The following is a 14,754-nucleotide window of genomic DNA, read 5'->3' as shown; positions in this document are numbered from 1 at the left end:
TATATGTGATAATCAGGATGCTCTTGATATTAGCTCAAATCCAGTTTTCAAGAAAAGACCAAAACATATTGAGATTGATTGTCATTTCATTCAAGAAAAGATTATATCAGGAGATAACAAGACTGAGTTTGTTAATTCAAATGATCAAGTAATAGATATCTTTACTAAACCTTTACTAAGTCCTATGATTGATTACATTTGTAACAAGCTGGATTGCATATGATTTATATGCACCAGCTTGAGGGGGAGTGTTAGATACTATAACAAAGTGGACTTTAGCCTAACTCAACCCCATAAAACTGGCTCATGAGGTGAGGTTTGCACCCACTTATATACAATGAAATATTCTTATCTCTAGTCGATGTGGGATCTCCAACGGATACTATTAGATATTATGAGATATTATAGATATTATTAGATATTTCTATTTATGTAATGGACTTAGCTCATATGTTTCTTTTTCTATATAAACATAATCATGTGTTCAATATACACAAGAGATTTTATCCTATTCTTCCTTTTCTTTTAATAAATGTAATGTTATTTTCTTTCTTTTTTATTTTTCTTATGTGTGTACCCAACTTTAGGGTTAGTGTTTTAGGCAAGTGTCTTGCCTCTTCTTTGTATCATATATATACATAAATAAAAGTCCAACACTGTAGGTTGAATACACTGTCTTTCGATCCTATTATTTGTTCAAGTGATGTAATACAATAGACAATTCACTAACAACCCTATTTATAGTAATCTATTACACGCAATACTTGTCCTCTAAAATATTTTGTAGATATTCTAACACTCAAAATAACATGAAGGCTTAAATATGCTTTTTTGTTCTTGAAGTATAGTTGTACTTTTTTATCTTTATAAAAAAAAATTCTTAACAACGGGTGCCTGTGACATTTTCTTTTGGTCCTTGTTATTTTATTGTAGTCCTTGCAAATATCTACTTTTATGATTTAGTTCTTGTTATATGTAGATTATTTGCTTATAGTCCCTCAAATTTTTCAAGAGACTAGTTCAAAACGAACAAAATATTATAGGGACTAAAATGAAAAAATAGATATTTAATAGGGATCAAAATAAAATAACAAGTACCAAAACTTCAAAAAAACATTATTGGGACTAAAAGTCATACAAGGTTTAGGAATCAAAACCAAAATTTACCTTATTTGAGTGCAATTTGAAAGGATATTTTGACAGAGAAAGCAAGTCATTGAAGATTTTAATCACTCTTGGAATTCAGGGCATGTTTTTATCACTTACATGTGTGTTATTGTCAACAAGCCATGCAAATTAGAAGAAATTTAAATAAAAAATCAATTACATAAATAATACCTCCACATAGTAGCTGAAAGCTAGCTTGCTAATCAGCAGCATGATCCAGAAGAGGGTGTACCTGCCATAACAATATATTTAAAGCCATAAAATATGAAAAGATACTTAATAATAGAAGCAGCAAATATTATGATTGAATTAAATACCCAATCATTAGTCTGATCAAATTTTAAGAGAAAATAAAAAAACTGTTGTCTCTCTATATGGGCCAAAATAGTCTTGTAAAACATATGACGAAAAAACTAAAAGGAAGTTGATAGATATATTAATCAGTGTGTCTTTAACTAGGATAGTAGATGCATGTTTGAATATTTTTGGGGTAAAAAATCTTTCTTCTTAGCTTCTTGACAAAGCTTTAAGGAAAAGAAAAATATTATTTTCTACGAGAAAAGGGTTCCCTATATACTAAGTACAAGTATCTTATAAAGCATATAATAAATCAAATTATGTTTAACATAACAAAATACAATTGGAATTGTACACTCATTTTTATAAATATCATCTTTCTAAAGAAAAGATTTGCAGAGCACAAACTAAGCCAATTAAGAGGAAAAAAATGTGGTTGGAGTAAAATGATGGTTTCCACCTTGAAATCCTTCCTCATCCATCCCACACAAAGAACTGGATTCTAAAAGGAAAATGATAAGAAATTCTCACTCACTTCAGCAGTGAGAACATGTTCTCATCCATGCCTCTTCCTACATACAAGTTTGGCTGCAGCATACTCAATGTTAGACAAAGCACACCAAAACCATATTTCAATTAGAAAATGGAAAGAAATGAAAATATAAATACATGAAGCATCTGTTAGGTATTTCCACACAAAAAATGAACAAATAAATGAATGCGTTGCTGACCTGAGCCCACCACATCAAAATGGCAAGGATTCGCAAATTTGAGCGCTCCAATTTTCTCCGCAGAGGAGGAAGGAAAAAAAGTATTGTAGCCACTATGTTTGGAATCATATATAATACAACAACATAGGTATAGAGGGACTGATTCCCCCAATCCCCAGCCCAACTAGTGACAAATTTGATAACCCCTGATGGATTCACTAGAGAACTGGAATAACAGATTGGCAAAACAACAACCCAAACAGCTGCTACCACAAATTTCAAAAAATATCGAAGCAACCGAGTAAATTTCATGTTCTTCAATGCATTCCATGTCAGAATAATATCAAGAGTTACTGCAGATAAAAGATATGAGAAAAAACTTAACAAATGATACCAGTAATTCCAATTAAAACAACATAAAGAATATAGTCATTCAACCTTAATAAAGTCATAACACGGACCAAAACAGTAATAATAATAACACGGGAATAAAGTACCTTGAAGAAAATTGAGAAAAGCGTATGTAATGAATATAGACATAACATTTCTGAAGACATCTTTGTCAAAAAACACCCCAACAGGTCCCAAGGAACTCCATCCTATGAAAATCATTGCCTGAAACAAATAATTCCATATTTGAAATAAATTTTCCATGGTGAAGTTTAAAGACGTAACCATAGCTCTAGACATTTAGTTAAAGTCAACATAAAGAACATTCCACAGGTCCAAGTACTACAATTACCTGTAAAGCCAATATAAAGAATATCCACATTCGATTAAAACTCCTATACAGGTGCAAAAATGTACGAACTTCAACAAAATTTGTTTTGGGCTTCCTCTTACCAACTCCAATGTTGGCTTGGCTACGGCGCTGTCATTGAAATTTCAATTATTTCAAAAAGAAATGTAAGTTCATCTGACCAGGTGAGTATAAAGTTGCGTATAATCAATGCCACAATTTTATTAGTGTGGAAGGAAAATACAAGTAAGCTGCAATTATATGTCTATTGAGCACACTAGGGCAAGGAAAAAGAAGTAGAACAAGTACAAAAATCAACACACAAATAAATAGCTATACATGAAATTCAGCCTGAGCAATATGTTATATACATACATGACATATCCAATTCAAGAAAGGCATCCACCTAGCAACTTAGCTTTTAGGAGAGATGGACCTTCAAATTCTAAAAAAATATAATATTTACCAAAAGTGTATCCTAATCCAAATTTCTGATGCTGGAATCCTTCATGAGGGTGCCATGAGAATTAGCACGTCATATCCGTAGTTATAGGATTATTCTTGCTATAGCCCTTTGTTTCAATATAACTTCCAAAACATAATGGCATCTTTTGAACTATGTAACCAGTCCCAGCTTGTGGAAAAAGGCCTAGTTGTTGTGGCTGTTATTATATCTTAGGGATGAAAATGTCTTAATAAAAAAAACCATTCTTCAATAAAGGGGTAAAATAAGATATTATTAGGCACATTGGCATAGTGTATAAAAATATGGCACATAACATGAGATGAGAAATTATTCAAACAAATAGAGTAAATGATATACTGAAATAAATTTTCTTGTATTCTAACTACATCCAATCCAATACATATGAAAGAATTTGACAATTGGAAAATAGCACATATATACAGAAAGTAAAGGAGAGACAAAGAGAACATAGACAGACCCGATGTCTTGTTTGTGTCTCGTCTGAATGCCTAAAGAAATCTGCGTTGAGATTCATTGGCCAATTTAGATCTTCAAAACATTTTTTAGACCTGGAAAAGGACAAGTTTGAGCTTTGTGTTATCCAAATGCATATAAAAATATCACTGTTTCAATTCAAGAGTTTTAAATATTTGACAAGCAAAAGTCTAATAAAATGCTTACCAAAAGTATTCATTAAGATCATCATAGTTTCTCCAATTGGAGTGACTTGCCTTGCCTTTGTTGTTTCTCAGTGCTTCCTTTTTCAACAAATACAGAAACAAGTTTCAGGCAACATTTGAACACACAGCAAAACAAGTTCCAGACAACATTTGAAAACGTACTGCACATCATACTGACCTTTATTAAAACTTGATAAATAGGACATATAACTGCCCTCAGAAAATATTCATCATCACGTCCTTCTACTAGCTCAGTGCTCTCAGTCAAACGAGAGGGATTCTTACCTAACATTCTATAGACTTCATTGCACATCTTTGCAAGGAAAAAAACGAGAGAATTATTAACATGGCATCAAACCATCTAGCCCATGTTTGCTATGTTGCTTGGTTAAAACATGAAATTGAAATTAAAATTTTGTGAAACTATAGGGTCAGGATCAGTGCTAGGTAAAAGAGTTCCTACTACTAGACTTAGAAAGAATGATGCTGGAACTAGGTCTGTCATTAGGTGAAACTTGAGCCATGTTCAGAACAGGTCTGATATTGATATGGCTTTTGCTTTGTAAGTTGTTTGAATGTTGTTGAATATTAATAATAGATATTCTATTATCTATTTATGCTTGAGAACTAGGATATAATTTATGCGGTAGAAGGTAAACACTCTTACAATTTTATGACTTGTTTTTACTTTCCCCTCCACAAGTACACCTTTGTGTTTGAAAATGTTGCATAGCTTCCCAAATCAGGTATAAAGGATTCTGGCATAAGCGGTGATTTGAAAATTAACTGGGAAAAGTCTCCATTCCACAAACTTTCTTTGGGGATTTCACATGAAGGTATTTTTTTCAAACAAAAAATAATTGATTAGAACTTCATGAGAGAAGTGATACCCTGAAGAAATCTTTTTCCTTTCAAAAGACATTCAGCTAGAAAATTAATTTATTAATAAGAAAGTGAATCTTGTGCTGTGTATACAAAAGGTTTTGCCTAATTAGAATGACTTTTGGTAAATAATTAGAATATATTAATTCTTTAATCTAAAAATATAATCTACGATGTTCTTTTTATTCATGAAATATCTTCTACTTAATTTTCAATGCTGTCATTCTGTCTAAGAAGAAGAATTCAAGACATTAAACATATTGATAAGAAGTATGGTTACAGATGGAAGCTATAACAGTTATGTTATTGATGGAGATGAGAATGATGGTAAAATGATAATTTAAAAGAGGTAACAAAAAACATTTTGGTAACCTAATGAAGCACAAGCTTGTTATGAATAATTAGAGCATGAGATTAAGATGGTGGACTCACAGGGCAAGCACAGCAGAAGAATGAATGCTTGCTAGGTCATAGAGAACTTACATGATGGAAAATATAGCAAATACATTCAGGCATAAAGCGGATATTCGAAGCTTCTCCCCATATTAGAAGATAAAGTGCAATATATATCAGCTTTATCTGTTGCAAATCAGAATCTCCTCGAAACCTAGTGTTAAAAATTAACACCAAAATGAATCAATGAGCTCTTGTTAGTAAATAAACACTGTATGAAACGAAATCTAGAGTATGCTTGGGTAAGGGTTTGGAGAGAAAGGGAGAGGAGGGTTAGTTTACAGTTTTAAATTGATAGCTATAAAACATTTGTATAAAACAAATAATACTTCAATTTTTTCCTTTCATTTAAAAAAATGTTAAAAAATGTTAATTAAAATTGAAAACTTAACCTTTCTTTCCCTTTCCAACTCCTCATTCCAAATATACTCTTAGGGTCCAAGTCTTTGGGTTTTATTATCCCAAAATAAAACATTCAATTACCTAAGCATGGATGTACAACCCACATAATGACACCATGACTCATAATTTTTGAAAATTGTTTCCATCAACTTCTCTATAGTTGCTACATGAAGCTGCAGCAAGCTTTGTATTAGCTTTTTACTATGATAACCAGAAGTGTAATTACAACTCTGAAATTTAGCATCACCCTGTCCATTAAATACGAAAAACAAAAGTTCTATGTTGGAAATAATAGTTCACCTGAGAAGATGATTCAACCCTGTCCCGTATATTCAAGTTGGCAAGTAATAATATAAGGTGCTCCCTTTGATTTGCCACATTTCCTTTCTTCATATCCCAAAAGAGAAGGAAACAGTATATCAGATCGTTCACTAGAAATGTGCATGACAAATATACCTACCTGTATTTGTCATTGGCTGATTGCAATAAAAATTGAAAACTATAACTTTCGTACCAAGGATAGATTCAAATAAGGGTCGGCTAAATTGAGCTCTTCAATGGCTTTATAAATTTATTAATAAAAGCTCATCAAAGAAGCCAAACTTTCAAACGAATGACTAATACTTGTTCATTTGCCATGTTTGTGGTGAAAAAACCTAATGTCATAAAAGGTTCAAGGAGAATATCTCCATTGAAAAAACAGACATTATGCTTCAGCCAAAAACAGACAAACCTGCAAATGATTATGCTCTAAGCATTGCTGAGACATATTTTCAATACCAGAGAACAACGAAAAATCTATTTTGAGAACCCTTCTCAAATTCCAACCTAAGTTGAAACTATGGTTCATACCTATGAAACATCGCTTTTTCTAGTCATTAATCATTATCCTGTTGCTTCCAGATTAGCCATACGTTAACACAAGTTCAACTGAGTGCATATTTGGTAACACATTTTGGGGAGAAACAAACTATATTTCAAAAGCTCTCTTGATAAATTGGTAAAAAACAGAAATCGTTAGTTCTCTTAAATATGCTTAGCAGAACATATAAAATAAACCCTCAATCCAACCTTTTCAAACTAACCCTCGTGCCATCAAAAAATGGAATCCTTTTATCAAATAGTAAAAACTAAAACAATGATTCCATGTCTCCAATAAATACAACTTCTAAAACCCAATCATCACTCCAATCAAAATCTCTTCATCCTCCACCAACTTAAACCAAGAACTAATAATAAATGTAGCACCTTATTCACCTACATTTGTAACAAGGACAATTTCCACTCAAAGTGAAATTAGGAAATAGAAAGGCGAGGGAGAGAGAGAATAACCATTACCTGAAACCCAAACACTGAGGCAATCCAATCAAGTATATCATTCACTTTTTTAGGCCTATCGGTAGGTGTTGTATAATCATCATTAGATGCATCAGGTCTTGCACGAATTATGGGCATTGGAAGATTGTCCACTTTAGATAAAGCAAGAATTGCTGCTTTGATCTTTAATTTTCAAGAAAAGAAAGAAAGCAGATTAAAACTTTAAATTTTCAGCGAAATTATATCATTAACAGAAGCAAAAGAAACACTATATCCCAGACACACAAACCTCTGGAAGTTCCATGATTGCTGGCCTAACACCAACAGCATATAATGGAAGGATGTTATAGTGTTCATATTGTCCTCTCTTATGCTCAACATCCTCAGCATACCTTTTTGTCTGTCAATAAAACAACATCCTTAGTCCAGGTCCTGAGCTATGCTTCTAGAATTCTAAAATTTTAAACATGGTAGCCTAGTAAAGCAAAACAAACCTTCTCCTCAATATTTGGTGGAGCTACCATAGTCTTCAGCACTTCATACAATACGGTGGCAATCTGAACATTCTTGGCCATCTCCTCACTACAAGAGCAACATCAGAACAATAAAACATCATATTACAATTCACAAAACTTGAAAGAACAAGATTTAGATCAAGCCTCACGGTCTTTGGCTAAATTCTCCATCCCGGATTTTCTTCTCATAGAAATTTTGGTAGTAGGCCTGCATCTCCCTGCCATCACTTCTTTTTGCAAGTCTTGCTGTAAACAGATCTTCCTGCAACCAATAAATTTAAAAAATGTGTAATACATCAACTACTTGACTTTTATTTCCGGGTAGCAGGTAAGAAATGACTGCTCTGCTTATTTGTAAATGATCAATCAATATAATCATTGTATAATGTTTTTCCTGATAAAAAAATCTTTATTAAAATGAAAAAGAGAAAACCCTACCAGGCTGAGAGTAATATAAAATATAAATCACCGGGACACCCATCATTACCAGCATATAGAGACCAGAGGAAACAAACCAGAACCTTCAATAACTATAAGAAATGTAAGAAAATAAAAATAGACAGTGTACTTTTTCGAGTTTGTGGACTAGGTAAGTCTTGAACTGACGAACACCACGCCCACTTGATGTTGGATCCATAGTGTGGGCCTTCTCAAATGCATGGAAGCGACCTAATTTAACAAGCAAACATCAGTACCATATACCTTTGAGATACTGAAGGAACACTTCCATTCTATATATTGATTCATTTCTCTTTTAGGTGTTGACTTTGAATTTGTGTTCACCATGAAAGTAACAATTCTAAAAGCGGAATCTGGTTTTAATGTGACACTTTGCAATAACTAATAATGAATTTTTTGTATATATTTTTACTAAAATTTATTTTGTTATACCCTTCCTCTTCTTAGTTCTGTTTGGATTATGTTAAACAGACCAAAAATTTAGGTTCGTCAAAATTGCCCTTAGAAAATAGGATTTTAGAGAGTAGTTGAAGTGGATCTCCCTCATAAAGGATAGATAGAAATCGTTTAGTTTCTTCCCGAAGACTATGAAATCTATCTATGAGTAACCACATGTTGTTCTTTTGAGAATAAACTGAAACAATTTCAAATAAGTGACAACTGCAGTCACCATTCATTGTTCACAAACAAAAGCTTTTTATCATATAAATCCAGAACATAGTTTGAAGTAAACATATATGAAATTGTTTTACAGAGTATTTATCAATTCAAGAAACAAAAAGGAAAAGAAAGGATGTCAGTTTAGCAGAAAATCTATCTGCACATTTTTACAGGAAATATTTCTCTAAATAAATGGTATTACAAATCACAAATGATGATAGTAACATAAACAATATAAAGACAACTTTAATTTTTGTCTTCGTTAAGTAGTGCATGTCAAGAGAAACAACATGCAGAAGAGTTACTAGAGGCTTGGTTTATTTTATTTTGAGAAAATAATCATTTATTTTTCAAGAACTCTCGGAAAGCTTTAAAAACAAGTAATTTTTTCTAAATAATATAGGGAGAAATATTAGTATGTGTTAACAGGTATGCAGTCATAAGGACAACATTGGTGGCGAAATGCAATGCTAAAGATATAAGCATCCACTGTAAGGGTTTCAATCAATCAATTAAGGAAAATGAACACTATTTTAACTTGATAATTATTGCTTAATTGAAATTCAATATTGTTGTACCTCAATTTCATGAATATTTGAAGTGCCAACAGCTTACTTTCTTTTGTCCACTAAATGATTTTCATTGAGTGATTATTTGGCCATTTTAATTGTTCTTTTCCTTTTCCCTAAGAGGATTAATTTCCCAGTCTCCTGTGATTTCATAAAATCCCATCACTAGTTACTACTACATTCTTCTGGGGTCAGTAAGGAACAATGAATTCAGGCTACACATCCTTTCATTTTGAAAACATGGGGACTCTCCACCACTTTGCATAACATTTATGATATATAGAGTTGAGAGAAGAATTGAAAAGTAGAGGGACAGGAAAGTTTTAAATTTTGGAAAACATAATTAGTGGTAACCACTGACTAGTGATCCTCTTAACTGATTTTCAATTCTTTGCAAGGGACTCTTACCTTTTTTATATTCAGTGCAGTGGTAATATCTCAGTTACTTCCCTTATACATGATCATATTATTTTCATTTAGACTTATTTGTCAAGCTCTTCTTTTAACAGAACACTGTTTCAAAGTCCAATCCAAAGCTCATACCAAAATTTTGTATTTCATTTGGATTGCAGTACTCAACAAGATAAGCACTAAAGCTCTAATCCAGTGATGTGGTTTAACATGAACGCAATCTGCCACTTATTTTCTTGTTTCCTTATAGACAATTCCTTATGATGATCATTTAATGTGTGAGGTGAGTGTTGGATGTGGTCTCTCAGTGTGAACTGGTAAATTTTCTGTTCTCTTTCTTTCTCGCCCCTCATAAAGAGTTTAACCACACATGTAAACCCTTTATTTATGATCACTCAAACCATAATATAGGGAAACCTAATATAATGGCTAATAATGAAGAATATCCCTAATTATAAGTCGTACATGTTTCCCTAATTACTTAGATCAAATCATATCTTTTACACTACTTTTAACACCTCCCCGACAAACGGTACAATCATGCAATAACATGAGATACAAATCTTTTATTGTAAGTATTTTATCATTGGTTGTTAATTTGGCAATTTGCAACTCTCAATTAGAATACCCCAGCCTTAACTTTTGCACTGTTCTCTTCCATAATAAAAATTATTCTTTCATTCTAAGAATGAAGAAAAGAAAAAGACATATTGCCCAAAACATCCAAAGGAAATCCACACAGCCTTATATACTTCTACTTCCATACACAAAACACCAACCATCCTGGTGAACATTCCCCGACATTATACACCTACTAACAACACAACACCTCACTATTTGCACACATCAAGCAAAAATTAAAAAATAAATCATCAAAACAACCCAATGAAAAAATACTCACAAAGATAGGCAACTCTGGGATTCTCCTCCTCAATCTCAAGGGCTGATCTGAGAATAGGCTCAAGCACAGCAAGTGAAGAGGGCACAATCTCACTTTCCACCACACCCTCTTCATTTTCCGAGTCCACACTCGTAAGAGCCCTCACCATCCTCCTTGTTGGCTGCCTACCAATCTCTAAAGGACCCTTTGTGCCACTGGTTCTGCCCATGGTCCTGCCACCAACACCACTACAGCAAATGCAACAAGGTTCGAGATGTCTTCCACAATTTTCTTCTTTTTTTTCTCCTTCACCACCCAGAAAGCACCACAGGTATTTGGGTTTGAGTGAAGAGTGAGGGAAGGTAAAGTTGCCATCTTTTGTACTGGGGTACAAGAAGGAACCAAAAAGATTGATACTTTGATTGAGAGAGAGATTTTGCGATTGCTCCGGAAGCAAGGGAAAAAAAAGGAGGGAAACAATAAATAAATATTTATCAAAATAAAGAAATAGAAGGGAACAGAAGGTGAGGCAGTTGCTACTCCTTCTTTTGGGAGTGTCTCACGTTGGTGATAAATAAAAAAAGGGTCCGATATATTAACACCATCTACCTCCTACACATTTTTGACGCTCCATAAGTGACATAGGCATGGCGTCATGGTGGTGACATGCCAAATAATTTCGGTGTCGAAATGGCAAAAGTTTTTGGTGGAGTGCTTTACAGCGGTTGGTAGTGATAATCGCTGTAAAATTTCAAATGTAAGTGAAATTAATTGTTGTTGCCTTGTCTCTTTTTGGAGTTCGCTGAACGGGAAAAGTGGTTACCCAGGTTCAAAAAACTGATTACCTATACACAGGATGAACATGTGCCACAAAATCAAACTCAATTTCACCCACAATGGTGCTTTACAGCGGTTGGTAGTGATAACCGCTTTAACATTTCAAATGTAGGTGAAATTAATTGTCGCTGGCTTGTCACTTTTTGGAGTTCGCTGAACGGTAAAAGTGGTTACCCAAGTTCAAAAAAGTGGTTACCCAGGTTCAAAAAACTGGTTACCTATACAAAGGATGAACATGTGCCACAAAGCCAAACCCAATCTCACCCACAATGGTAGCATGCACCAACAAACAACCACACAAGGCACACCACAACAACACACCAAAGGGCCACGACCCTACCCATGGCAAGGCCATGCGCTGAACGGGAAAAGTGGTTACCCAGGTTCAAAAAACTGGTTACCTAGGTTCAAAAAACTGGTTACCTATTCACAACATGAACATGTGCCACAAACCCAAACACACTCCCACCCACGATCCTACCATGGACCAATAAACAACCATTAATGCACACAATAACATATCAACAATTCATCAACGTTCGATTTCGGTTTGTGTTTACCTCAATGTCGAAGGCCATATGACAACAGATGTATGATCTTACCTTCGATTAGAGGTTCTACCGTTCTCCCTCCCTCCGCAATGTCGACGACGACGGTACTAATGTTTGTTATCTGATTGGATGACACCTTCTACGGTTTCTTCCCTCACTCCGACGGACGTACCCTTCTTTCACCACCGACGACTATGCCCTTCTTTGGAGGATTTCGCCCCAAATTCTTCCGCTTTCACAACAAAGAAAAACTCTGAAATCACCATTCTACCCTCGCATAAACTAACACTTACATTGTGCAGTATTGTGTTCTGTATGTTTGTCTACGTGGGCAGCGTCAAAAGTGTGTAATGTGCAGAGGGAGTTAATAAAACATTTTCCATAAAAAAATGGAACATCAGTTAGAATCGAACGAGTCACGTTACAATATTGATGACGATGGACCAGATGAACTAGTTATATTAAATAGTAAATAAAGATATATGCGATAAATTAGATAATATCTTATAAATTTGGGTGACATTTTATAATTCCGGTGACCATGCGATAAATAAGTTAATATTATTTTATTAATGATATACATCAGATACGACTCATAAGTGAGATAGTCCACTATTAACACTATAAATAAGCATTGTTACACAAGAGTAAAAAGTACGATTTTATCAATATATCACTCACTCTTATACAAAATACTTACTTTATGGACGGAGAACTGACGCAAGTATCAGAGGCAATTGTTCAAGCCAGTAGCAGGTACTATCTAGGTCCTATCAATCTATACAAATGTGGGTTTGAGTGGAAGGAGAGAGAGAAGGCAAAAGAATATATTGGAGATTCAAATATTATATTATGAAAAGTTGGGCACATGGGTATATATACATGCAAAGAAGGTAAGATTGTAGGTTAAAACAGACTAACAATACGACTAAGTAATATCCCCCCATTAACTAATGATGGGGTGAGGAACAATCCTTAGTTTAACCATGAACTTATGAAAAGAAGTTTCAGTGAGTGGTTAGTGAGAAGATCTGCGAATTGTTTGTGGCCCGCAATGTGTAATAGCTGAAGGTCTTTCTGTTGAATAGAGTCACGCACAAAATGAAGATCAAGATCAAAATGTTTAGGCTTTAAGTTTATTATAAGATTAGCGGCAAGCAGAACAGGGCCTAAGTTATCATTGTAAATCTTTGGTGTATGGTATGCTACATGTATTTATTGAAGAAGATTACGAACCCATTTGATTTCAGCTAAAGACACAACATGATTGCGGTATTCAACTTCAATGGTACTGCAAGAGACGGTCTTTTGCTTGTTTGAAGCTCATGCTATTGGATTGAGTCTCATATATACAATGTAGCCAGAAGTGGATTTTCGATCATCTGGGTCGGATCCTAAGTCAGCATCGACAAAGGAAATTATGGTGAAGCGTGGAGAAGGCTAGAGTAAGAGACCATGTGATGTAGTGTCAACAAGCTATCACAATATGCGCTTGAGAGTTTTCCAATGGTGAAGTTGATGATGATAAAGAAACTGACAGACTTTGTTTATGCTATAAGACAATTCAAGACGAATTGTGAGAATATATTAAAGGGAACCAACAATGGATTTGTATAGAGAAGGATCATCAAATGTTGTTGTGCCATCTCGTGTGAGACAAACAGAGGATATCACTCGCGTAGGTTGTGGTTTGGATGATAGCATTCCTGATTTTTGTAGCAGGTCCTTAATGTACTTCATTTGAGAAAGATGAAGAGAGCCATTGGTAGTCCCAGAAGCTTCAATGCCAAGGAAGTAGTGTAGTGACTGTATTGTAAGAAATTATGTAAATTAATTTCTATAAAGTGACTCACATGACTTAGAGTTTGGGCTTTGGACTCGAATATAATTTAATAATAATAGAATTAAAGGGCTCGTTGGTTAACGTGAGAATCTATATATGATGATACCTAATGAAAACCTACATCTGATGGAGATTGAGAATTAAGAGCAATAGGGTTTTGTCTCTGAAAATAAACGTTGTCTCACTTTTAGCCATCAAGAACGTGTGTGACAATAAAGTAATTGCCAAGAGATAGATTGGGACAAAGGAAATAAAGTAACTGCTCAAATAGGATCACTCATGGATCAAGGTAAGTGTTTATTCCTTCTTGATTGTATGAATATGTGAGAGAATCATGATGTGATAAGATCTATATGTGAACATAAATGTATGCGTTCATTATCATGTTTTATTTTATATGTATATCACTAAGAGAACTGCCAGTAATTAGAACATCATCAACATAAATCAGAACAAATAATGTAACATGTGTATCAGTTTTGACAAATAAAGAGGAATCAAATTTTGTTGAAGAAAAACCAAGTGAAGACAAAGTATAACTTAGCTTTTGAAACCAAGATCTAGGTGTTTGTTTAAGCCCATAAATTGCTTTGTGAAGCTTGCAAACTAGTTGGGAATCTGTTTCAAAACCTGACGGTTGAAGCATGTAAATTGATTCTTGTAGATCGCCATAAAAGAAAAACATTGTTGATTTCAATTTGGTGGATAGGCCATTTTTGTTGGACAAAGCAATGGTTAAAACGATACGAATGGTTGTCGGCTTGATCACTGGGCTAAAAGTTTCTGAGTAATTGATGCCTGCATGTTGATGAAATCCTTTTGCAACAAGCCTAGCTTTGTGACGTTGGAAGGACCCATCAACGTTGTACTTATTTTTGAACACCCACTTACAACCAATGGGTTGAATATCAAATAG

General features: G+C 34.1%; 1 protein-coding gene across 4 annotated transcripts in view; it reads right to left on the bottom strand.

Moving 5' to 3' along the window:
* LOC137831123 (callose synthase 7-like) overlaps positions 1-11,190 on the bottom strand; it is a 43,436-nt gene extending 32,246 nt beyond the window's left edge. For 2 of the 4 annotated variants that reach the window (XR_011084342.1, XM_068638665.1), the window contains exons 1-17: positions 10,629-11,190; positions 8,197-8,297; positions 7,778-7,890; positions 7,608-7,695; positions 7,403-7,513; positions 7,135-7,296; positions 6,097-6,183; positions 5,878-5,969; positions 5,425-5,548; positions 4,238-4,372; positions 4,061-4,137; positions 3,858-3,948; positions 2,917-3,045; positions 2,672-2,789; positions 2,196-2,527; positions 2,000-2,052; positions 1,339-1,399 (exon numbers count right to left, since the gene is read on the bottom strand). Coding sequence is in view for 3 of the 4 variants with exons in the window: in XM_068638665.1 (XP_068494766.1) it covers positions 1,339-1,399; positions 2,000-2,052; positions 2,196-2,527; positions 2,672-2,789; positions 2,917-3,045; positions 3,858-3,948; positions 4,061-4,137; positions 4,238-4,372; positions 5,425-5,548; positions 5,878-5,969; positions 6,097-6,183; positions 7,135-7,296; positions 7,403-7,513; positions 7,608-7,695; positions 7,778-7,890; positions 8,197-8,297; positions 10,629-10,836 (2,082 nt within the window). In the remaining variant the exon portion in view is untranslated. Of the gene's footprint in view, positions 1-1,338; positions 1,400-1,999; positions 2,053-2,195; positions 2,528-2,671; positions 2,790-2,916; positions 3,046-3,857; positions 3,949-4,060; positions 4,138-4,237; positions 4,373-5,424; positions 5,549-5,877; positions 5,970-6,096; positions 6,184-7,134; positions 7,297-7,402; positions 7,514-7,607; positions 7,696-7,777; positions 7,891-8,196; positions 8,298-10,628 lie in introns of those variants that run through there. The other 2 variants (XM_068638667.1, XM_068638666.1) reach the window with 2 other exon arrangements.
* Positions 11,191-14,754: the final 3,564 nt, after the last annotated feature.

This window comes from Phaseolus vulgaris, chromosome 6 (assembly GCF_000499845.2).
Source record: "Phaseolus vulgaris cultivar G19833 chromosome 6, P. vulgaris v2.0, whole genome shotgun sequence".
Taxonomy (NCBI): Eukaryota; Viridiplantae; Streptophyta; class Magnoliopsida; order Fabales; family Fabaceae; genus Phaseolus; species Phaseolus vulgaris.
This window is presented reverse-complemented; position numbering and strand designations above follow the sequence as displayed.